Source organism: Typopeltis vanoorti, chromosome 3 (genome assembly GCF_054136105.1).
Source record: "Typopeltis vanoorti isolate ZY-2024b chromosome 3, IOZ_Tvanoo_1.0, whole genome shotgun sequence".
NCBI lineage: Eukaryota > Metazoa > Arthropoda > Arachnida > Uropygi > Thelyphonidae > Typopeltis > Typopeltis vanoorti.
Genome location: NC_143551.1, coordinates 81,497,731 through 81,521,424, shown reverse-complemented (window position 1 = coordinate 81,521,424; position 23,694 = coordinate 81,497,731). Strand labels below are relative to the sequence as shown.

General features: G+C 34.6%; 1 protein-coding gene and 1 long non-coding RNA gene across 2 annotated transcripts in view; one reads left to right on the top strand and one right to left on the bottom strand.

Annotated features, from left to right (window-relative positions):
- Nucleotides 1-23,694, top strand: part of LOC150108317 (uncharacterized) — a 66,146-nt gene that overhangs the window by 33,962 nt on the left and 8,490 nt on the right. The window contains exon 2 of the long non-coding RNA XR_016548129.1: nt 19,719-19,825. This is a non-coding gene — a long non-coding RNA (uncharacterized LOC150108317). The remainder of the gene's footprint in view (nt 1-19,718; nt 19,826-23,694) is intronic.
- On the bottom strand, nt 6,613-23,681 carry LOC150108318 (uncharacterized). The gene is made up of 9 exons (XM_090390697.1): nt 23,591-23,681; nt 19,659-19,779; nt 17,952-18,253; nt 17,626-17,770; nt 16,580-16,734; nt 16,057-16,186; nt 15,091-15,305; nt 11,118-11,158; nt 6,613-7,012 (listed from the first exon to the last, which is right to left on the bottom strand). The coding sequence occupies exons 1-9, from the start codon at nt 23,634-23,636 to the stop codon at nt 7,001-7,003; spliced, it is 1,167 nt and encodes a 388-aa protein (XP_090246823.1). The 5' UTR covers nt 23,637-23,681; the 3' UTR covers nt 6,613-7,000.

The following is a 23,694-nucleotide window of genomic DNA, read 5'->3' as shown; positions in this document are numbered from 1 at the left end:
GCGAAGTTCAACAGATTCATTAGTTTGACCGTAATAAGAAACATTACAGTCACACCATAGTTTATATACGCCAGGATATTTTAGATTATGATGCTTAGGTTTAGGATGGCTTATAAGAGATCTGATTTTTGGAAGAATGGTGAATAATGTCCTGATGTTGTACTTTTGAAGGACGTTTGCCAATTTTTCGGAGACCGAACTGATGTATGTGATTGAGATGTTACCTTTAAAATTGGTAGTTTCTGTATTGTCGTGCCTAGGAAGATCTATAAAAAATTTCTTAATTGTTCTTTTATGATATCCATTTTGTTCAAAAATATGTGAGAGGTGATTAATTTCTTTTTTGAGCGCATCTGGATCGTTTAAAATAGAGCGAGCTCTGTGTTCTAAAGTGGAAATAGTTCCGAGTTTCTGTGGTGGAAAATGATGAGAAAGACTGTGAAAATATCTATTAGTATGCGTTGGTTTTCTGTACATAGAGATTCTAACTTTTCCAGAACAGCGTGAGAGTTATCAACATTAAAACCTACTTCACCACCCTACCAAAGCTTCGTTCTTTTCTGAGTCGCCCCAAATCAAAACACAACCAACTTCAGTTTCCAGGAGTTTATAAAGTCGTCTGCAACTGCGGTAAACCTTATTATGGACAGACTGATAAGTCTATTTCACTACATCTTGAGGAACACCAGCGTGACATCCCTTACAAAAGAACCCGTGCAAGCGCACTCTCTAGTCATGTTCTTTTCTCCGCTAGCTCTAATCTAAAAGCGCTTCAACACTAGATAGACTGGAATCTTACTACCAATATCTATAAATGCGGTGACGAACTCGAGAGACATATCGTAGAATCAAAAGAGATAGTTCTGGACCCATCACACATAAACAACAATTTAAGCTGCAGTTTGCCTGACGCCCACAGCGCAGTGATTGAGTTCTGGCACTCTTGAATCAGTTGGCTAGTCCTGCCACGCGGACACTGGTTCAAAAATGGCTGTTGCTATATCTATTTTGTTAATTTGAGAAGTCAATGTTTTTTACCTTGTTATTTTTTCAGTTTTTTTGTTATTTACACACCTGAAGAAGTCGGCGTTCCAACGAAACTAGTCGTGTTATATTAAAGTTTTCTGACCTTTCTAGGTGTTTTCTTAGTCAGTATAATTATTAATTTTTAAATATATATATATATATATATATATATATATCTTCTGTAGCTTCTCCAAAGATCCATTTCTGGGATGTACCAATTCCAGTGACTCCGTAACTTACCACATATAGGTTAAACAAGATGTACTATACCAGTACGAAAAAGAATACAAGTGACATTATTCAATAATTATGGAAATTGGATCTTTCTGACGCCTTGGATATTCTCCGCAGTATTGATTAGAAAAGCACCTCTTTATATATAGGCATTGTGATTGTAGGGGAAAAAATTTCTTGTTTGGAAATCAGCAGCTGAGTGGTAGGTTGAAGGTGAAAGTGGTAGTAGCATTTTGTTTTTCTGAAATTTAGATTCCTTCAGTTTGTTATTGTGAGCAATTCGTAAACAATATCCGTTTATAAATTCTTCTCTTTCTGAATATCCGAAGTCAGTACGCAGCAAGACATGTAAAGTGTAGTTCATTTTTACAATATATCTACGTGTAAATTGCATAATTGTACAGCAGTTTTTTTTACATATGCCCAACATTTTTCTCATGTTTTTTTCGGTTATTAGTCACTATCGGTAGTGGATTTGGTGGAAAGTTGTGTTGAAATTATAAGAATTTTCTCATATCCCTTCTAGGTTGTGAAATTTTTATTATTATTTTTATTCCTTTAATCTTCAGCTTTTGAGTCTCCAATACCTCGATACAGGCAGTTTTTTTTATTTTTAGTACAGTTTACAACCTTATTACAACTCATATTATTTTATGGGTTATAAAATTGCAGCCCATAATATTTTATGATATTTATTTTATTAGTCTTTGGGGATAGGATTGTTCTTTTATTTTTCTATGTTATATTTTCACTTTCAAGTATTTAAAGTTCATTACTTGTTACAGTATTTTTCCATTTAATTCTAATTTACACCTGATTAGTTCTTTAGCAATTGCCATTGCTTTCGATTTCTGTTGAGGTTTGAATGGTTACTTTTGGGGGATGATCTTTATTTTTTGCAAGTAATGCTACATCATCAGCATATCCAATGAAATTAAAATTTTCCTTTTTTGATTTTTATTCCATTACTTTCTATTTTTTTTTTAAATCTGTGATGATTTAATCCATGATTATGTTAAATAAACGTGGACTCAAAGAATCGCCTTATTAATCCTTATAGATATTTTCTGTGTTTTTGTGTTCTAATATCTTATTACACATTCAATGTTTGTGTATTCTATATTTAATACACAAACAAAAGATACCATGCAAATAATCGAGATATTTGCATGGTACTTTCTTGATTTCTTCACTGGAAAGTCGAAAAATATTCCAGACGAAGGCAGTGGCAAACTACCTCTGCACCTTGCCAGGAAACATTCTATGAACATGCCAAAAATGAGAAAGTGCGATATGGTGCTGGATGATAAGACCCCACCTGCCTTGAAGGCATCCAACATGCAACTGGGGAATTACTGAGGGTTTCTACAAGTAGAACTAGTTATTATGATGTGTCCAGATTAAGCCCGGAAAGAAGCTTGGTCGCGGATGTTGCTGGTTGGAAAAGAGAGGCTTCCTGTTTCCCAAGAATCCACAACATTGGAACTTGGACTGTTAGATGTATGAACTAATGTAAGCTGGAAATAATAAAGATGGAAATGGAACGCAAAACTCTGGATATATTGGACATAAGTGATCTTAGATGAACAGGAATGGGCAGTTTTCAATCAAGAGACTATATGGTGTATTGCTCAGGACATGAGACGAATTATAAAAATGGAGAATCTTTCTTACTCAGGAAAAAGATGGCTAGGTATGCATTAGGTTATAATACAGTGAGTGACAGAATTATTTCTCTAAGAGTCAGTGGACATCCAATGAATATGACCATCATACAGGTTTACGCACCCACTACAGAGGCACCAGAAGAAGACAGAAGAATTTTATAGCAAGGTACAAGAAGTAATATATGCAACATCTAAGCGAGATTTATGGCTTCTTATCGGAGATTGGAATACAAATGTGGGAGAAACCGAGGAACAAGGAATAACAGGTCGTTTTGGTTTAGGTATTCGTAACCCTGCAAGGAATAGACTAGTTGAGTTTTGTGCAGAGAATTCTTTGTTTGTTGCTAACACCTACTTTAAACAGCACAAACGGAGATTGTACACATGGATATCACCTGATGAACAATACAGAAATCAAATTGACTATATCCTTGGACAAAGAAAATGGAGAAGTGCAATTCAGTCTGTCAAGACTTTTCCAGGTGCAGACTGTGTAACAGACCATGAATTATTAGTGGCTACGAATACATGTGAAATTAAGGAAACTGAAAACAACTCAAATGTCGATCAGATATGATCTTGGAACATACCGGCTGAATACAATATTAGTATACAGAACAGATTCAACACACTCAATTTGTGTGAAAGAGAACCAGATGAACTATGCGAAGAGATTAAAGATATAATTAAAACAGAAGCAAAGAAGAATATTCCAACAGTTTGTAAGAAGAAGAAATCTACATGGCTGTCAGAAGGTGCCATCAAAACTGCTCAGGAAAGGAGAAAAATGAAGGTGACAGGAAATTTGCATGAAGTACGACATTTGAATGCAGAGTTTCACCGACAAGCCAGAAGAGACAGTGAAATATACTTTAACCAGGAATGCCAACAAATAGAGGACCAAAATAAAAAAGGAAAAACAAGAGATATTTTCAAAAAAAATCAGAGAACATAGGGAAGTTCAGTACCAAGGTTACAATATTGAAATGTAAACACAAAGAATATCTTACAGAAGCTTCAGACATCAAAGAAAGTTGGAAAGAATACAGAAGCCCTTTACAGAAATGACTTCAAAATTACTTAGAAATTTGAAGAGCAGGATTATACACAGGAGCCAGTACCACTGGAGAGTGAAGTGAGGTGAGTACTGCAACAGCTATCCAGTAAGAAAGCACCAGGAGGAGATGGAATACCCATTGGGCTGCTCAAAGTCCTGGGAGAAGAAGAAGCAGTTAAAATTTTAACAGCTCTATGCCAGCGAATTTGGATCAAAACCACATGGCTTAGGGAATGGAAAAAAATCGGTTTATATACCTTTATTGAAAAAAGGCGATGCAAGAGAGTGCGAAATTTGCAGAACTATAGCACTGATTTCTCATGCAAGTACAGTCTTACTTAAGATCATTCAGGAAAGACTAGAACCATTCATGAAGAGAGGAATGCCAGATGAATAGGCAGGATTTCGTAAAGGAAGAGGAACAAGAGATCAGATCGCCAATGTGAGATGGATAATAAAAAGGGCGCAGAAATATAAAAAGAATGTATACCTTTATTTCCTTGACTATAATAAGTTTTTTGACTCTGTAGATAGTGTGAAACTGTGTAATGTTTCACACTATTGGGAAGTACCAGAACAATGAAGTACCAGAGTATTTCATTATCCTTCCGATGAATCTTTTATGAACAAGAAGCTACTGTCCGAACAGATCTTGGAGAAACTGAGTATTTCACACTGGGTAAACGGGTGCGACAAGGATATATTTTATCTCCGTGCCCGTTTTACTTATACAGCGAATACATTTTAAGAATGACAGGGCTGGAGGAGTCTTCAGTTTGGAATTAAAATTGGTGGAAGAAATATTAATAATTTGAGGTATGTAGAGGATACCACCTTGCTAGCAGAATGCAAAGAAGATTTGAAGGAACTTATGAAAGTTAAAGAAGAAAGTGTCTAAATGTGACCTTAACGTTACCTCAAAAAGACAAAAGTTATGGCAACATGTGAACTTAATGATTTTGAAGTAGATGGGAATTAAATGGAAGTAGTTAACAATTGTGTGCTCCTATGATCCCGAATTTATAAATATGGGTATTGTACTGAAGAAGTTAGAATAAGATTATTACTTGGAAAGAAAGCAATGCAATGACAAATTTAAGCAAAATCTTTAAAGAAAAAGATATTAGTCTCTCAACAAAAATCAGAGTCGTGAAAGCAATGATATTCCCTGTGGTACCGTATGGATGTGGAAGTTGGACCCTAAGAAAGAGTGAAAGAATGAAGATAGATGCATTTGAATTATGGGTTTGGAGACGCTTACTAAGAATACCATGGACTGCAAAGCAAACCAATAAATCAGTGATAGACAGAATAAAGCCAGATTGCTCCCAGAAAGCTATGCTCATCAAGCAAAAATTGTCATACTTCGGACATAATTATGCGAGCAAACTACAGTCTGGAGAAGATGATGATGATTCTTGCTAAAGCTGATGGAAGCAGGAGAAGAGAATTAGAGAATTAGAAACCAAGAATTAGATGGGTTGATGGAGTTAAATAAGCAATTGGAATATGCCTGGAAATTCTGAAAGATAAGCAAGGGAGAGATCTGAATGGAGAGCATATTTTCATAGAATCACCAAGAGTCGAAAAACTCCTGGAACATAACAAACAAACCTCTAGTACAATTAACACCACTGGTAAGTTAATGATCAGATAGTCTAGAAAACCTGCCTCTTAGCAAACTTGTCAAACATCAAATTTTTCAAGCTATTTATAGCCTCCCCTCCAGTAAGTAAGGTAAAGTGATTTTTCCACAGTAGGCAATAAAAATCGTCGATCAATTGAAAGCATCAAACAATTCCATGCCTACGGTGAGATTCCAACCCACAACCAACAGAGAGCGGAGATTGTCTATCGGCCGGCTAACGGTTTATCAAAATGGCAAAGGGAATGTCTAATAATCAGAAAAATATTAACATAATTTATGGATAATCAAAGTCGTTGATTTTATAATTCTGCTATGCAGAACTGTATGATATATCCACAGCGGTATCATTGTAAATCAGTTCTCGAAATGCACAGTTTATATGGTAATAATTTGAAAAGAAATGAGAGCTACATAAAATAAAATATATATGTATACTGAATAAAATATTCAATATACTTGTAAACTTTATTATATAATTTTAAACTATTAGCACTGAATGGATGTGCAATAAAAGGCGAGAACGAAAACATACTGTTGAAAAACAATCTTATGGTAAACACAGTTTATTACATTGCTAATGGCATGATTCTGATAAAAGTTTGTATGTGTTTATGTGCTGTAAGTTTTGCATGCAATAAAGTGTACTGTGTTTATGTTCCGAAATATGATACCAATAAGTAAATATTTTCAAAACACAAACTCATAAATCAATCTATAATATAATTCAAGCTGCATCATTTATTGTTAAAATAACTGCTTTTTTAAAGTTTCTCTTTTAACTCCTCTCCTTAGTCAACTACGTTGTTCTGATTCTGCTCATACATACATTCTTCAACTACAACAGCGGATGCGCACGAAGTTAAAATCAAACTAGCAATAAAGTGTTTAGTGCTTACGTATCCTAGTAACTGGACCATAGTATGTATTGTTTTTGCAAAATACTTTTATTTATCCTTCACGATACACCGCTGTACGTCAGGGCACACAAACAATAAGAATTATGAAATGTCAGAATTTACAAAAGTCTGATTAAATACTTTTGTGTTTGTCCATGTTATCAGTTCAGATGATTTTTCATGTAGTATAACAATAGTTGGGTGAAGATTTAAGTTAAAGGTAGATATTTTCTAAGCTAACACATTCCATACGATGTCACAGAAACTATGCATCGGCTTCATGATTTCATCACACTCTATTTTCAAAGTCCTTTTTGGGCATTTATTGGCGTTTCGGATGACTCTGGAATCACCTATTTGTGCATCTTTTTTTCCGTTATATCCTTCTGACTTGTACGTATCACAGTAGTGCGCTGAAGAGGAAGCGGAATGATAGTGGACAATTCATTTCTTTTTCAAGTGATAGATGATTTTAGACTTGCTTCTGTCAAATAAAATATGGAAATATAAATTTATTTAGAACAGATTCACATATATTTGGTTAAAAGGTATACTTCCGTTATTCAATAGAATAATGTAAAAAACAAACTATTGATACTATAGAAAGGACCTTATTGATGAGCAGACAAAAGTTCATCTTTATTCCATTCTGTACACACCGTAAGTTGGATCGCACAAAATGACGAACTGGCTTAAGATTCAGCAAGTTCGTCATTAGTATGCTGCATTAAAATCCCTTTTCATGATTCGACAACTTAACCCTGACTTCAACCTTCAGAAATGGTTGCATAGAAAACCGAACTTCTAGAAATCATCATAGAATGAAATATTATTCCTGTTACAGAATAAGTATATGGTTCATTTATCTTTAAAAACAACCGTTGCGGTCGCTTTTATTGTCTTACAAATAAGACTCTTAGTTGTGTTGGTTGTCTCTGTTAATCATACATGACGGTATACATAAAATTTACCAAAAACAATTAATCGAAAAGCAATTTTTATTATTATTATTATTATTATTATTATTATTAAGAGAAACCTCCAGGGAGTCAGAGACTCATCGAGAGGGGCCACATACACACCAGATCTCATACATATTCTTGAATTCATTCACACTGCTTACACTCACAATATCCAATTGCAACCCATTCCAATCACGCACCACCCTCTAAGAGACAAATCTAGCCTTCACCCACTTCTTAGTGGTATTCATTCTTCCAAGGATGCCCTCTCGTCCTTTCCCCACCCTCCATAAATTGAAAAATTCCATCAATTGAAATCCTGTATGACCCTTTTAGAAGTTTGTAAGTCTCAATCATATCACTCCTCTTTCTCCTGTTTGCTAGTATCTGCAGTCTACAAATTCTCAATCTGTCTTCATAATCAGTATTCCACAATCCTGATATCATTTTTAACACTCTCCTTGCTACTCTCTCCAGTATACCAGAATCACAACAGAAACTAGAAGACAAGAACATGCGCAGAATAGTCCAAGTGAGATCTTATCAAGACTTTGTAAAACGGCAAAATAACCACCTTATCTTTACATGAACATTCGTTTCAGCATCGCAATTATCTTTTGCGTGTGTTTGCAATCTTTGTCACATTGCCCCTAATCTTCAACTTCCTATCTATTAACACTCCAAGATCCTTAGCGTCATCAGTTTCTTCTGGCCTAATCCTACGGCATTAGATATCTAATCATGACGAAGTGAATGACTTTACATTTACTCACATTGAACTGACACCCATTTTAGCATGCCCACAATTCCAGTCTATTCAAATCATTCTGCAAAGACTACATATCGGCAGCATTCCTGATTACCTTACCTATCTTTGCATCATCAGCAAATAACTGTATGTTACTTGTCAAATCCTTCCCAATATCATTAATGACAGATTGAATAACAGTGGACCAAGCACTGATCCTTGTGATACACCTCTTGTTACCTTAAACCTTGCAGATTAAATCCCCCGGATACCACTTTTTGATATCTGTCAGTCAGCCATCCTCTTATCCATGCTAATATTGTATAACCCAAACCCATTTCTCCAATTTATGCAGAAGTCTACAATGCTATATTCTATCAAAAGCCTTAGCAGAATCCAAAAGTATCATGGTGAATCCATTCCCCTTGTCTAGTTCAATGGTAACATTGTTATAGAATGTGCGCAAGTTGCAAAAACATGACCTTCCCTTATTAAACCCATGTTGTTCATTGCTAAGTAGAGATTCACTGTCAACCCATTTCTGAATGCAGGCCTTAGCCAGTTTTTCCAAAATCTTCACCATCACTCCTGAGATATTAATTGGTCGATAGTTGGATACACCGGTCTTTGCACCATCCGTTTGCAATGGAATTACCATACATTCCTTCCATTTCTTGCGGATCGGATTCTTCCCTGTTCTGAGACTCATATTAAACATCCTGGTCAAAGTAAGGGCCAGTTCAGCTGAACACTCTTTTAGAACACGTGCTGATATTCCATCAGTCCCTATTGACGAATTCTTATTCAGTTTGTGCAACAGCTCTAATACCACGGCCTCACACACAACTGCGTTTCTTCATCTAGTAAAGAGATAACAGTGAGCTCAATGTTGCGTTCACCAGGTTGATAGCCTTTTAACAAAATGGGCACTCATTAACCAAACAACCTCTTCTGTATCTGTAATCCTCTCGCCATCTGGATTTACAAGACTTATTCTTTCATATTTATTCTTTTTTTTACTTGCAGCATATTGATAGACTTCTTGTGGGTTGTCTTTAGCATTCAGAGCCAGTTTCTTTTCTAAATCAGACTTTGCTTTCCGTACAATTGTGATTATTCTAGCCTGCTGCTTATAACATTCATAATAGACGTCATCCTTATGCAAACGGTATTCCTTCCACATCGTCCTTTTCTTACGAATCTCTTGCTTAATAAGATTTCGAATCCATTTGACTCCTACTCTATTTATTCTTCGAACTCTGGGAAAACATTCTGATGTCGCATCATTTAAGCGTTGTTTAAAAGCTTCCCATGCACTGTCGATATTCTTTCAATCCAGCAACCGATCCCATTCCACTGAACTCAGCATACTCCTCAGTTTGTCATAATTTCCTGCTTTGTAGTTCATCGTTTAATCTTTTCGGAATGGAACATTCATAAACTTAGTCACTTCCCAAGTGAGTACCGCATGATCACTGTCACCAACTGGAGGCAGAATAGTTACGTCTTTAACTGAAACGCCCTCTGACTATAAACAAATCTAACACTCTTTGACCTCAAGTTTTCACCTTTGACTTCTCTCACATGCTGCTTGTGGAAGTTGTCCCACAATAACTCAATAAATTAATTTCATTCTTCTCATGAGATTCTACTGCTACCCAATCAATATTTGGATAAATAAAGTATCCATTATGATTACTCTTTTCGGCTCAACTTTTCTATTTGGTGATGCATTTCTTCATCACCAGCAACCGATCCACCAGGTCTGTAACAACACCCCACTATGTGATTTATCTTGCTTGATTCCACCTCACACACCAGATGGCTTCAAACTCACTGCCGGATGAAATATTGTGAGTAGTATTACTACATTCATAGGTCTCAAATTTATCGAATGACAATTTTACCGAAATGCAGTTTATCGAAAAAACAATTAATCGAAAAATAGTTAATCGAAGAAGCAATTCAGCGAATGGGAATTAATTGAGAAAACACAATTTATAGAAAAGCAATTCATGGAAAGCCAACAATTCATCGAAACTATAAATCATCGAATGAAAAGTTCACCGAAAAATGAATTCCAAGACGTAAAGAGAAGTTTATTTATCAAAAAGAACTGCAGTTTTTATTGGATTAACTTGAAATTCAGTTGAAGCCTAGCATGATATTCCTTTTGTGTATGTTATGTGAACGTGTATGGCATTTTGCTTTCATAATTACAAAATGGAAAACTTGGATTTATTTACAGAACAAAACTAGATGCTATGCCCAGTTCTCTTTATCTGCAGACTGTGCGAGCTTATGGTCATATTAATTTCTTCTTTTTTCTTTTTCAACCTGTAAAGGTGCAGTGATCGATGAAGGTGTTTCCTCAAGTTTTTCTTTTTCATTCCCTTCTACTTTTCTAATCCAGTTTCATTTAGCGTAATAAAAACTAGGGTGTTCATTCAGCACAGATGAGAAGTGCTCTTAGTCAAATCCATACGTTCAAACGTTCTCTCACTAGTTACGCATAGCCATGGATATTAGAGGTTTGCAATATAAATTATTTCAATTTTAAATTTCAGTTTTTCAACGTTTTATTCATAAATATCTGAACTATTATGCACAAAATGATGAAGATACACTTTTACACGTTTGCGTTCTGACAATCAACTAGAAATATAATGTGGCAAGTAGTACACTTGGTATTGTCCTCACAATGCGTCCTCCTCTGAGGTTGCTATTTTCATTATCCGAAAGTTAGAAAAACAATGGTAAAGTATGTTTTCTTTAATTACTCAAGTGATTTTGGTTAAATTCATAAAAACTGACAAAAAGCATTACATTAGAAATAACAATGGTATATTCTTGGAGTTTATCAATTGAGAATCACCTACCTGGTCTAAAATCATCATGGCATTCCGGATCCATCTTGTAGCTGTGTGCGAGAAAGTAAACAAATGGAATAATACATTTTAATCATTTTAATGAGAAATTTTGGGAGAGAGAAAGGCAGTTTATCCGATAACGAATATAATGAAAAAAAAAGTTGAAATTTCAGACAGCAGTACAAAATAGTGTTGAGTTTTGTTTTATATAATTTTTCTTGGTTGTTCCTTACGTTAGTATTATGAATTACTGAACTATCACATGTGGTCGAATATTCAGAACAACTGTTCTAATTTTGAGAAAACATACATTTTCCTATACTGTCATTAAAGAATGAGAAAGCGTTGGACGATCTTGTTAACAAGGAAAGTTTCTTAAAATTATGAAATGGGGATGAGTGGGAGGTGAGATTCAAATCGCTGATTGCAGTCACTTCATCAAAATAAGTTCATTAAGAAAGGAAAGTGAAATCCCTTACACGATTTTTGTTGTAGGAGAATCCTTGCTTGAATTTATAAACATTTTCCTCTTTGTAGTTGTGATTAAATTTGACTGATGCATGAAAGTAATTGGTCACTAAAATTTGTTTGGTAGCGTTTTCACGTAATTCAATCAATTCTTGAGGAACATTTTATTTGATTACATGGAAACAACTGTTCGGTATGTTTATTGGAGTGATGTTCTTTAATTATTCTTTCTGTACGTTTATCATTTAATGCTTAATTGCATCAGTTTTTGACAACAAAAATTGGTAATTTATGAAAAAAAAACAGAGTATTATCTATCTGCAGTAAAAAGATGCTCAATTTTCGTGAACTGTTTGTTTATGTCGTTGCTCACTACATTTCTCCATGTTTTGATTTTCGCTGTGACTTATAAACTGTTTATAATTATCAATTTATTTTATTAATAATGGCAGATAAAAATCAAAATAAGGATGTACTGAAATGAAGCCCAAAGAAGGCATTACATTAAATCAGCCTTTCTTAATCCTTTTACCCTGGAGGAACCCTTGAAAGAATTTTCAGGTGCATGGAACCCTGGTTGAGAAACGTTGCATTAGATACTAAGATTAATATTACTAAACGCAGTGACAATGGTGTATCGAATGATGCGATACACCGCAGGCTAAACTTACCTCGCACTACTTTGATTGAAGTTGTTAGAAACAAATAAATTGGAAAACAAAAAAGTGCTATACTATTTAATATTACAGTTATCATTAAAGGTAACAATCTTTTGCTGAAACAAACAAAAAAAATTGAATGTTATAGATGGATGACAAACTGGTTGACGTGTTCACTTAAACCAAGCCATTCAGAATAACGTTTACGCTTGCTAAAATTATTCGAAATTTTTCGTTTGCTTAATTTACGTCAGTTATTAACTTTATTTACGTACATACACTGCTTGGAAAGCAGTCAACGGACAACATAGCGTGAGGAACAAACAGCCATTGAGCCTATCATAATCAGATGTAGGACCTCCTTTCGTTGAGATTATTGCAGCAATCTCACGGGGCATACTTTCTACAAGCATACCATAGTAACCAGTGGTAATTGATTGCTATGGTGTGCTTGTAGGAACTGGAAGAATGACAACACCATTCTTCCTGTAGACATCCAATGAGGTCCTGGACTGTTGTGATTGGCACGTCCCTACTTCACCTGACGCTCCAGTTCATACCACAGATGCTCAATACGGTTGAGATGAGAGCTTTGTGGAGGTCAGTCAAGTATGGTGACGTTCATGTCCATAAATCAAGGAGTTACAGCAGCATCCTTATGACTTGGTGCATTCTCTTGCGAAAGAGACAGAGGTCAGTTCCATAGAAACTCCACAAAGTAGGAAGCATTGGATTGCCCAGAATATTTAGATACCTCTCGGAGTTCGGTGTTTGTGGCACCAGCAAGAGAATTCCGAGGACAAATCAGGAAAATTAGGACGATATTACTACACTGCCACTTCCAAATTTCATAGTTAGGTTTACACAGTCTGATAAGAGACGTTCACCGAGCATCCGCCACGTACATGCTTCCATGTCCCTATACATGCTGTTGCACAATTGAAGACGACTCTGCATGTTGGTTCAGGTAATATGAGGCTTGAGTATTGCGGTCCCATCATGGAAATCCACATTGCCTCGGTTCTGAATGTTTGGTGCAGGTTCCTGTTCCAGTCGATGTTCGGAACTCCGCATTTGACGTGTAGGCGGACGAATGGTGTTTTTTCCCATATTACCCTTTGTAGCACCCTACAGTCACTTTGGGCGAATGTGGATGATATACGGCTTGCAGTTGACTCCCTACGCTTCCATTTCATGACTTGGGATGACCCAATTTATCAACAGTTTGCCGAAAAGGCAAATTGTTGATAAAATGACTGCATTGTTTGATGAATTGATTGCACCATGCATTCTATCACGACTTCTCTTACAAACTCCGGCAGTTTCTTTCTCAGTACCGTTATATGGCACGATGCTCCTTGCCTATTGCGGGGGGGTATGTCCGTTGACCTCTTTCCTTGCAGCATATAAGACTGCTTAAAACCTTTACATGCTGTTTACATCTACAGATGAAAGAGGAAAAAAGCAGCGCTTCACTATACTACTTTGGTCTGGAACTTAACGTGTCAAATTACCGGGATATACCTGTATAAACACGTGATCAACCAACAGTTTTCCCCAGTCGCTCCACTTGAGCACATTTGCTCTTCAACCAACAAGTTGTGATGTTTGCGATTGCCTTTAAGTTGGAAATGAATTTATTTGTTCTGTGTCAGACCATCACCAGCTTACCGAAGATCTGCGGTGACTTAAAAAAGTTGAGTAATTAGTCTTTTGAGCATGGTTTTCTGGCCTGAGCGAAAATAAATAAAGATATCCCAAAATATAAATTTAATATAAATAGAAAAAAATCCTTAGCCAACGTAAGTATATTTTTTTCGTATTTCAACCTTTCGTTAATGGAGCCACTTAATAAAGTCACTTTTGCTTTAATGGCAAACCTTGGTTGAACTTTGTTTATCAAATATAATACTTAAATATTACAATTATTGAAAACCTGATGATGTCATTTAGAGGATAATTATTTTTATCACAGCTAATTACACTGCTGCGTCAACTTGCCAAATTAAATTGAACTACTGCAATACAGTGTGCTTATGCGTGAATGAATCAAACTTAAAACAAAAACAGAAAAAAAATATTCAATATGCACGACTTTACTAAATAGCAATAGACACCTCCGACGAACTTCAGAAAAATGAATGCGACTATGCGAATTGACAGTTTTACCACTCTGTATCTTTGAACAGCAATTAAAGATTCCTCATCCACAGTTGGATGTAGAACATAAATAGAAGTCACGGATGAAAATTAACCCAAGATACTATTATACAGGACCAGACTGCGATTGATAGAAGCGACGTCGCTTGAGAAGGCTTGTTATCTCACTTCCTAAAGAATCTGTGTTTGGAGATATGAACAAATACAAGCAATCATGTAAAAAAATTGTATCATGTATTACTCCATTTCTACTGTCGGATGCTTTCGGATACAGAAGGATCCAGTATTAGTTGCAGTAAAGTTTTATAATTTCATTCTATTTACTCAAAGTAATGTCGCTTATTAAATAAAAATAACGCTTCGCTCATTAACTAAAGAAGTAGGTTTGTCATGAACGCAATTATTAGACAAGATATAAAGATGAATATATATTATTTTATTCATATAAATATGAATAAAAATTAATAGTGTAATGATAAACAAAAATGCACTCATAAATCGATTCTGTAAAGCAGTTGAAATAGGTATTCTTATATATTTGAAATGGCTGTTTTTATAACACAATTGGATAAAGGATGATATATACGATTACAATATTTTTTCCGAGGAAAGGGATTTGCCAAATTTTAAATTTTCATAAAGCGCGTTAGCAAAGAGAATTTGAAAATTATTATCCTAGATAATGCAATACTTACGTTTGAGCACCAGATTAAGTCCACTGATAGCAAAATCCAAGGCGTCATCGAACATATCATTCGACCAAGAATTTCTAGTGTTCCTTTCTTTGTAAATGTCGTGAGGTGGACTAAATTCCAGCACCCGATATAAAATATCTATGATGATTTCCTGGCATCTCGCTGAGCAAGGAATTATCGCCATTTTCAAGCATTTCACTGAATGTTTCACTGAACTATATTAAAATAATATTAATTAATTAAAATAAAATTGAATCTCTGCAATAAACAAACAGTAATCATACTTTGATAAAAACAACGAACTTCCTCGCGAACCATAATTAGAAAATAATCTCACTATTCTAGTTCTGCATAAGTTTTATATTTCACGTTAACCTCCAACATTACCTCTTCTTATAGAGATGTAAAGTTAAAATTTTGGCTTTAGATATTTATTATTCAGTAAATCTAAATGTGGATCTTTTATGCTCGAGAATTTCTGACACAGCTAATTAAGACTATGAGACGTGCCATCTCTAACAGAGATAAACATATGCCATAGTTTTTAAAGTAGAAAAACTCGCTTTTTAATCATAACATACCTTACCATCACTACTTAGGACAAGTTAGCTGTGCTTTGTCTTAGATAAAAATCCTTGAAGGTTCCTCTCTTCCTTTAATATAATTCAAATCCACATAATTTCGAATAATTTCTTTTACAATAATCCAGATTCATCTGTGAATATCCAGAAGGACATTTGGTATTTTAATACATATATTTATATACGTTAACCATGTTCTACTATGTATATAAAACTTAAAATATATATTTTCGAATGCATGAAGAAACGACATAACATGAAAATAATCCAGAATATCTTCTATAAGTGTCATTTTCCAAGCTCACACCAAAGCTTGCTTGTATTGCTACGTTAATCAGTAAATATTCTAAAGTAATGCTTTGCTAAACACAAATAAATGACTTACGAAGGCGTATCTTCATAGGACTCAGGAAAATTCTGCATGCTAGTCATATAGATGAAAAAGTTTGGCAAACAATGACCCATATTCTTCTGGGTTAATTGTTTGAGACACTCTGTAGTTTTTCTCATTTGATCTATAAAAAGAAGAAAGAGTAAATAATAGCATCTACTATTATAATAATTAACTAATAAGTATCAATATAACAAATAAATCTTGAATATTGGTGATTCTTCGATATCACTTGAATATCTGAAAACGAAAGTGTAAGAAAATATCATGTGGTTTGTTGAATGAGTTTATAATAATTTTCCTATTGCATAGCACTTCAATTGATATTATAAGCTTGTAATTATGAACCAGCATATGAAGGGTTTTACTATATTTTTAAACTTTACCTTTTCGTTAATACTATACTAGAAATTCTATTAACATTTGTTCATGTATAGTACGAAAAAAAACTGAATAATAGATAATTGAGAATAGACTCCATAACAAAAAAAGTTAATGTCATTAAGTTAATGCTCACCTGGCAAAATATCACCTGCTTCAAGGTATCGCCTTCCATATTCTCTCGTCGTATTGAGGAAAGTTTTAAGCGTAGATTTGAAAAGGAGCCACTTCTGATGCCGACATGTCTGCTTCACATTTTGCTTGATACATTTTAGAACGTCGTTTAAAATGCTACAAAAAATCACAGTATATTTTAATGACAATGAACAATTACGTAATTCGGCTTCAACTGTAGAAAGTCGTTTCATTTCTAACTCCCATTTCCTTATTTTCTACGTTTCAGACAAACATCTTGAAGAAAGATGTTTGAAGAATTATGGAACTAGCACGCTTCAAAAATAAATGAATACGAGAATAGGAATTATTCATTTTTAGATTATTTCGTTTATAAGAAACTTGCCTGTTTCATTAAAATCGGCATCTTGTCATCAAGGTCTTGGCATCTGTCATAGACCACTCTGTATCTCTTGATAGTTACTGAAATCTAAAAGGCGCAAAACTAGTCATGGCGTTCACGATGGATTTGCAGCCGCCCGTTTTTTTTTTTTTCAAATAAAAAGCTACATGTCCACATGGAAGCAACCGTAAATTAGTGGAGTCATTGATCTCTGCTTTTTTCATTGGAAGTAAAAAAATCAAAAGTAATGTATATATGAAAAAAGCAAACCATAGATATGTTACAAGTGAATTTCTATAAATCTCTAATAGCATGAAATTCTGATAAATGCAAAGAACAAATAATTTCTATATTTATCATTAATTTAGTATTATTAATTGGAAACTTATAAATAGAAAGAGTGCCTCGTTTTAGCTGCATTAAGTAGAGGTGACACCCTTTGTTTGAAAGATGGGTCATAATGAGCACTACTACATTATACACATTCTTATATAAATTTTAAAAATTTGGATTTAATTTTATTTAGCCATTCATAATACGTTATTTATTATTACTAAAATATCCATTTATAATTTATGTTATGTATACTACCATACTGCTATTTATAAATCATTTATAGTTACTTTAAAACCGAATTAGATATAATTAACTAAACATACACTTACAGCTCTGCTGGATATGTCATTTCAGGTGACCGAATTTCTTTTAGTCCAATCTCCATATTTTTAAGACAAATGTGAGTTCTGTTGATGTTTTGTTTCATTGCTATTTCGGTACACACTTCCCTATGCATGTAAGGTATAGGATTACCTATTAGGAAAGAGTAAAACTATAGTTGCTGATATAATCATGTTTTATCTTTTTTATGTATCATTTCATGTATATGAGCCACTGTGAATGACGTATTTAAATATCAAAAAATATTTTAGCTTCTCAGAAGATCTTTTTTCATTTAAACTTACTTCAGGAAACAGAGAATAAGAATACCTACCATCCTCTAGTCTCTTAATCTCTGAAACTGTATCATTTGTTCTTTCAGTTGACGAACCACTTAAGAATATACTTTCCAAAAATTGAGACATTTTATCTTCATCCTGTATGACAACTGTCTCCATTACTTTGCATACCCTGAAACCTGTAGCATCCGTAATAACACTTTTCACTGTCAAGTTAGAAGAATGCATGGGAATTTGCAATCTGACGAGAGTGAGTAGATACTCTAGTGACTTGACGATGTCGAGGGGACAAAGTTTGAGCTCTTTCTTTAGACAATCCAATATTGGTTTGTTGTTTCTGTAAATAAAAAAAAATAAGAAAGATAAAGTAAAATATTACACCATTCTTAGAGCTGATGGTTATTTATTCATTTCAAGACTGAACATTCGGATCATTTCCATCACCAGTATATTAAAGATTCAGAGGTTCGAAGATTTTGTGCTATATGCAATAAATAAATCATATATACTTTAAAAAAAGTATATATGTGATTTGTTTAAAGGAATACTTTATTCCTTTTTTCGCAGCAGAGTTTCGATACCAAAATGTATATTGTCTTGAAGAGACAGGTTGGAAATTTTAAATTTAAGCCGCTAGATTAAAATCCAGGAGATATCAGAGGTATATTACTCAATCAGTTATTTTCTCAGAGCAGTTTCTCAGTTTTCGAATATAAACAATCTGACTTTAACCTCGATTCGCCAACTGGAACACGACAACTCAGCAGTATTTGAAAATGAAGTACTAAAAGAATTTTCACCTTGCTTTCTTCCTTCAGAGTTGTCTTAATTTTCAAACCTCTCTCTCTCTCTCTCTCTCTCTCTCTCTCTTACTCTCTCTCTTTCTCAAATGATCATAATATATGCTTCTCTTCACTTCAACTTTTCTTTGCTCATTTATCAAAAATGCCCTTTACTGATGCTATTTTCAGTAAAATAAAATCTTAAAAAAGTTTCTAAAAATTGCGCTTTATTGCACTGAGTGTAGAACTGACTTGAAACAAGGTTAGAAAATGGTTTCAGTATTCACCAAAATGAAATATATGTAATGAATAACAGAATATGCAGGTTCCTTTAATTTCAAATTAAAGACAAACAAATATCTTTCGGGGGGGGGGGGGGTTTCAGATTCAAACATGTTGCGTTTCAATTATCCTCCCTCACTCAATCTGTTTCTCGAAATCAAAACGCAGGATGCCTAGAGAACGAGGATAAAGTTCAACATTGAAGTAAGGATAATTGAAACGCAACAGATTTGCATCTGAACCCCCCCCCCTGCAAGATTGCGTCTCCACTCTCCAGCCAATATGCCGTCAGGATTGAATCCCGTCGTAGGTACAGATATTTAGAATCGTCTTACTAATTCTGTGTGGAAAGGAATTTGCGATCCTACTTCTTCTAGCAGAGACTTCACTCCTAAAATCCTAGGATGTACTAGGGTGACCTTACGGCTTCCAAATGTTCCTTACAATTTGGGATTCGAACATAGAAATTGATTCAAATCGAGCTGCGGGTTTCCAGCCAAAGGACAAGTTCCAGTTTTCCAATTGAACCGGAAGATGTTTCAGAAAGTCAAGAATTAAAGCATGGCGTTCTTCGAAATTTACAAAATAAATAACAGCTGTTTGTATATTATCGATAAAATAGGAGGAACGCTTATTTTAACATTACTTATTATATTGAGTAACAGAAATATACCATACCTTTTGACACTATTGGATTCTTTTATCACTGTGGAATTTGAAAATATTTTTTCCACACAGGAGCGAACTACAGCAAACTGGAAAAGGGTTACACACTTCTCTGTCTTGTCTCTGAGGGAACCTAGAATGTAATTCAAAATCAGTACGAACAGCTAAAGGAAAAAGGTGTAAGTTACTAATAGTATCCATGGCTATTGTTATGCATGATTATTTTTTAACACGTCAGCACAATGTACCTTTAAAGAGTTGTACCTAAGGGCATTATAAAGCGTGGTTGGTAGCAATTCTTTAACATGTCTACATAATACTATATTATTTTTTAAATCATTGGGAACTTGAGTGTACTGACTTCTAGATGATTAACTATAATAATAAATACAATAGAAGAGAGTTCGGTATTTATAATTCAAATGAAAAGATTAACGAATATAAGAAGTGGAAAGAACAACCAGCAAAAAACATGCATAAATACAGAACGATGGGATAGAGGAAAGACCAGCAAAGTTAGAATAAGCATATGCATAACCTTTATTGAAAAGAAAAAAATTGTTTCCTCAATCCAGAAAACCAGAATGAGAAAACTTCCTGTTTTCTCAGTTCAGTTATTTCATTTCATTTATATGATTTATTTATTTTTGTTCTTAATATCACCGAGATTTAGATAAAACTGTGAAACGGGGGAATAATGGTCGAAATCCGTTGAACAGTCGATCTATAGCAATGTCATATGACATGTTACTTTTTTCTTCTCTTTCTTGTTCAGATTTACCCACTGTTTGGGGTCGACTACTCCGAAATTCTAATCAACGAAATGACCCTAATATTCCATATTGGTTCGAAATGGATTACAATCATGTACGATATTTCAAGCTACCTACGGAAGAGGCAAACTTCACACTTTGCCTTTTATTTTAGTCCACTATGAACTGGGGATATTAAGTAACTTAATTCTAAATTAGTCGAAATAGATTGAAAAAAAACGATGTCATTAGTGCAAATGTCTATAGAGAAAGTCATCCTCAAGCACACGATTTCGAGGGAAAACAGTTGAGAGCCACCGTAACTTAGCCGTTAGAGATTTTTTTTTTTTTTGGTCATATTGTTGGAAGACCTGGATTCGAATCCCGTATAGGATGAGAAAAACGTTTATCAGGACTTTTAACTGAAAGTGTCATTGTGAAAGTGTCGGAGGAGGACAATTTTTCCTCAGGAGACCCGGATTTTTCATCTCGAAAAACAAGCACACTGAATAGAAGAACACACGAAATCTACAGCTAGTGTAGAGAATGCAGAAATGCAGATTTCTTACAAACCTGGTATGCATATAGCATATCGGGTTTTTAAGAAATAAAGTTTCTTGGTAGAGACAGGGTTATGAGCCTAACAAGAAAAGGGAAGATAAGATGAGATGTAAAGACATTCGAACCATGCAACATGCTGATGATGATGATGATGCAAAGTTGGGGAGGGCGATAGTGAATGCAGAAGATGTCAAAATCTTGCAGGATGATTTGGATAGATTGGAGCTCTGGGCTAAGGAGAATGGATGTCAGTTTAATGTGACAAAATGTAAGGTTATGCATTTTGGGGTGAAAAGATTAGCAGCAGTATACCACATGGGTGGAACTGTACTCCAAGAGATTGATGAGGCCAGGAACTTGGGAGTGTTGGTGGATAGGGAGATGAAGTTTAGGGGGCACATTGCGAAAGTAGCTAATCAGCTCATCAACTCACTTGATTGTTGAAAAATACCTTAACGAGCAGAGACAAGCAAGTTATTGTACCTCTGTACCGAGCCTTGATAAGACCTCATCTTGACTACTGTGCCCAGATTTGGTCACCTCGGTTCTTTCTTGATGGGAAGGGGATGGAGAGGATCCAGAGGCGAGTGACTAAGATGATAGCAGGTCTATGGAATGAACCATATGAGAACAGGTTTAAGATTTGTGGGTTGCAGAAACTGGTTGATAGGCGGAAAAGTGGAGATATGATTGAGACATTCAAATTGCTAAAAGGATTCTATAAGATTAATTCAGAGGATATTTTTGAGATCAGGACTGGTGGTGGGAGAACTAGGAGACACCTATGGAAGCTGGGCAAGAGTGTGGTTACCAGTGGTGTTAGAGCTGGGTTCTTTACTTTTAGAGTGGTAAATGAGTGGAATAAGCTGCCAGAGTCTGTTGTGGGTGCTATGACAGTGAGCGAGTTCAAGGCAAGGTATGATAGATACTGTGAGAATGTCGTATAATTGTGTGGACATGATGTTTAGGGCCTTCTTCGATGAGTCTAAGGACTTCCTGGAGTAGCCCGAAAATAATAATAATAATAATAAACATAAACAGAAGCTTCGTAGAACGTTTCTCCTTCCAAAATCCTTTCATGATAGTCCAATCAGACTGAATGTTTTAAAGAAACAATTATATTATAAATGCGATCAAATTTTTGAATCTATCTATAAAGCAGTTGAACCCATACAGGTGTCTGCGGAAGCGATAGAGGAAGAGGAATAGAAGAAGATGAAGAAGTAAACGACATTCTGGGATCATTTGCACTTAGTGAAAAATAATCTTGAAAAAGAAACACCTCTCTAGCTTTTGAAAAAAAAAGTGTTAAAGTTTTTTTTTTAATTAATGGATTTAATGCATTAAATTGTCCTATAAAAATTATCAAATCGACAATTAACAGAATCATTCCAGTGTAGCTGGAATGATTCTGTTAATCAGTGGTCAGTGACTCTCTCTCTCTCTCTCTCTCTCTCTCTCTCTCTCTCTCTCGCCTTGTATAGCTCGACATACATCCAAGTCGTTTAATTATTTTCATTATTTGTCTTATTTCATTATTTATTTCAAATTACATTCATTCCATTTCGTCCAGGTTTTCCGGGTTAAATTATTGCAGAATTTTTAATTTTGTCTTTTTAACACAGGTCGCGTTGCCACTTTTGATAATATCCAGTTGATCCTTTACAATAACCTCCTGGGGGAACAATGTGTAAGATCAGAACTGTGAAATAGCCAACATTCAGACTTCTTGGGAATCTATAGACACGTTTATCAACATTATCAGTTGTTTGTTTTAACTGATTATGCCACTGTTGATAAAACCATCATTAGCGCATTAACTTTATAAATTGCCTAAATACTCACTGAATACAAATCGCTATTTCAAATTTTTCGCACCACAAAACACACTGATCTTTTATGAAAATGTCTTCATCTTGATATCTTATGATTACAATGGAGGTGGATATGCATGAGCACAAAACTATCTGAGTAGGTGAACAAAGAACTGTCTAAGATTAGAAACTATCAGCAGAGTTTTGTCTAAAAGAGCTTGACTAAAATATCAATAATTTACAAGCTTTGTATTTCATTTACAAATCTGTTCGCATATGAATTATTTCATTTTCTTTCTATATGATAGTAATTAATATGCCTTCAAGCGATTGACAATAATTCCTTACAGTGGTGAAATTCTCCAAAGTGATAGTTGAGATTATTTTGGCATGATGATCTTCAGAAAGAAATATATAAACTGTTTTCTTTGTCTCTTGGATCCTCTTTACACGACACTTTGATGTATGTATATATAAAAGTAATCGAAGGTGTTACTCATTTCAGCTTAGAATAGAGATAAAAATGATATTTTATGTCAACATGTCTACGTTAATAGCTATTTAAATTTATCGCACCAAGATAAGAACCTTTAGTTATTAGTTACTATAAGGGCTTGCCGAATTTTATCTGTGCAATTCTCTGCTTAGTACTTAAGCATTGTAATATTTCTACAGATAGAAGATGCTAATTCCTCAGTGGGGAAACATAATTTATTGATTTTAGGTAGGTAACATTATTACAATTTCAGTAGAGAATTATATACTGTATATTTCATTTTAAAAGAAGGTAGGTACAGACAATATGAAAAAATCTTACCTATTCTCATCGTTTGTATACTTTCTTTTATACGATTCCATAACATCTTGAGCAAACCAACAGCTGCTGTTCGGTACAGCTCCAAATCAAACAACAAACATTTC

Coding starts and splice junctions, on each gene's coding strand:
- LOC150108318 (XM_090390697.1), bottom strand. CDS start 23,636: ATGTTATGGAATCGTATAAAAGAAAGTATACAAACGATGAGAATAG. Junction 19,780..23,590: donor TATACAAACGATGAGAATAG/GTAAGATTTTTT, acceptor ATTACATTCTAG/GTTCCCTCAGAGACAAGACA. Junction 16,187..16,579: donor AGCAGGTGATATTTTGCCAG/GTGAGCATTAAC, acceptor TTCTTTTTATAG/ATCAAATGAGAAAAACTACA.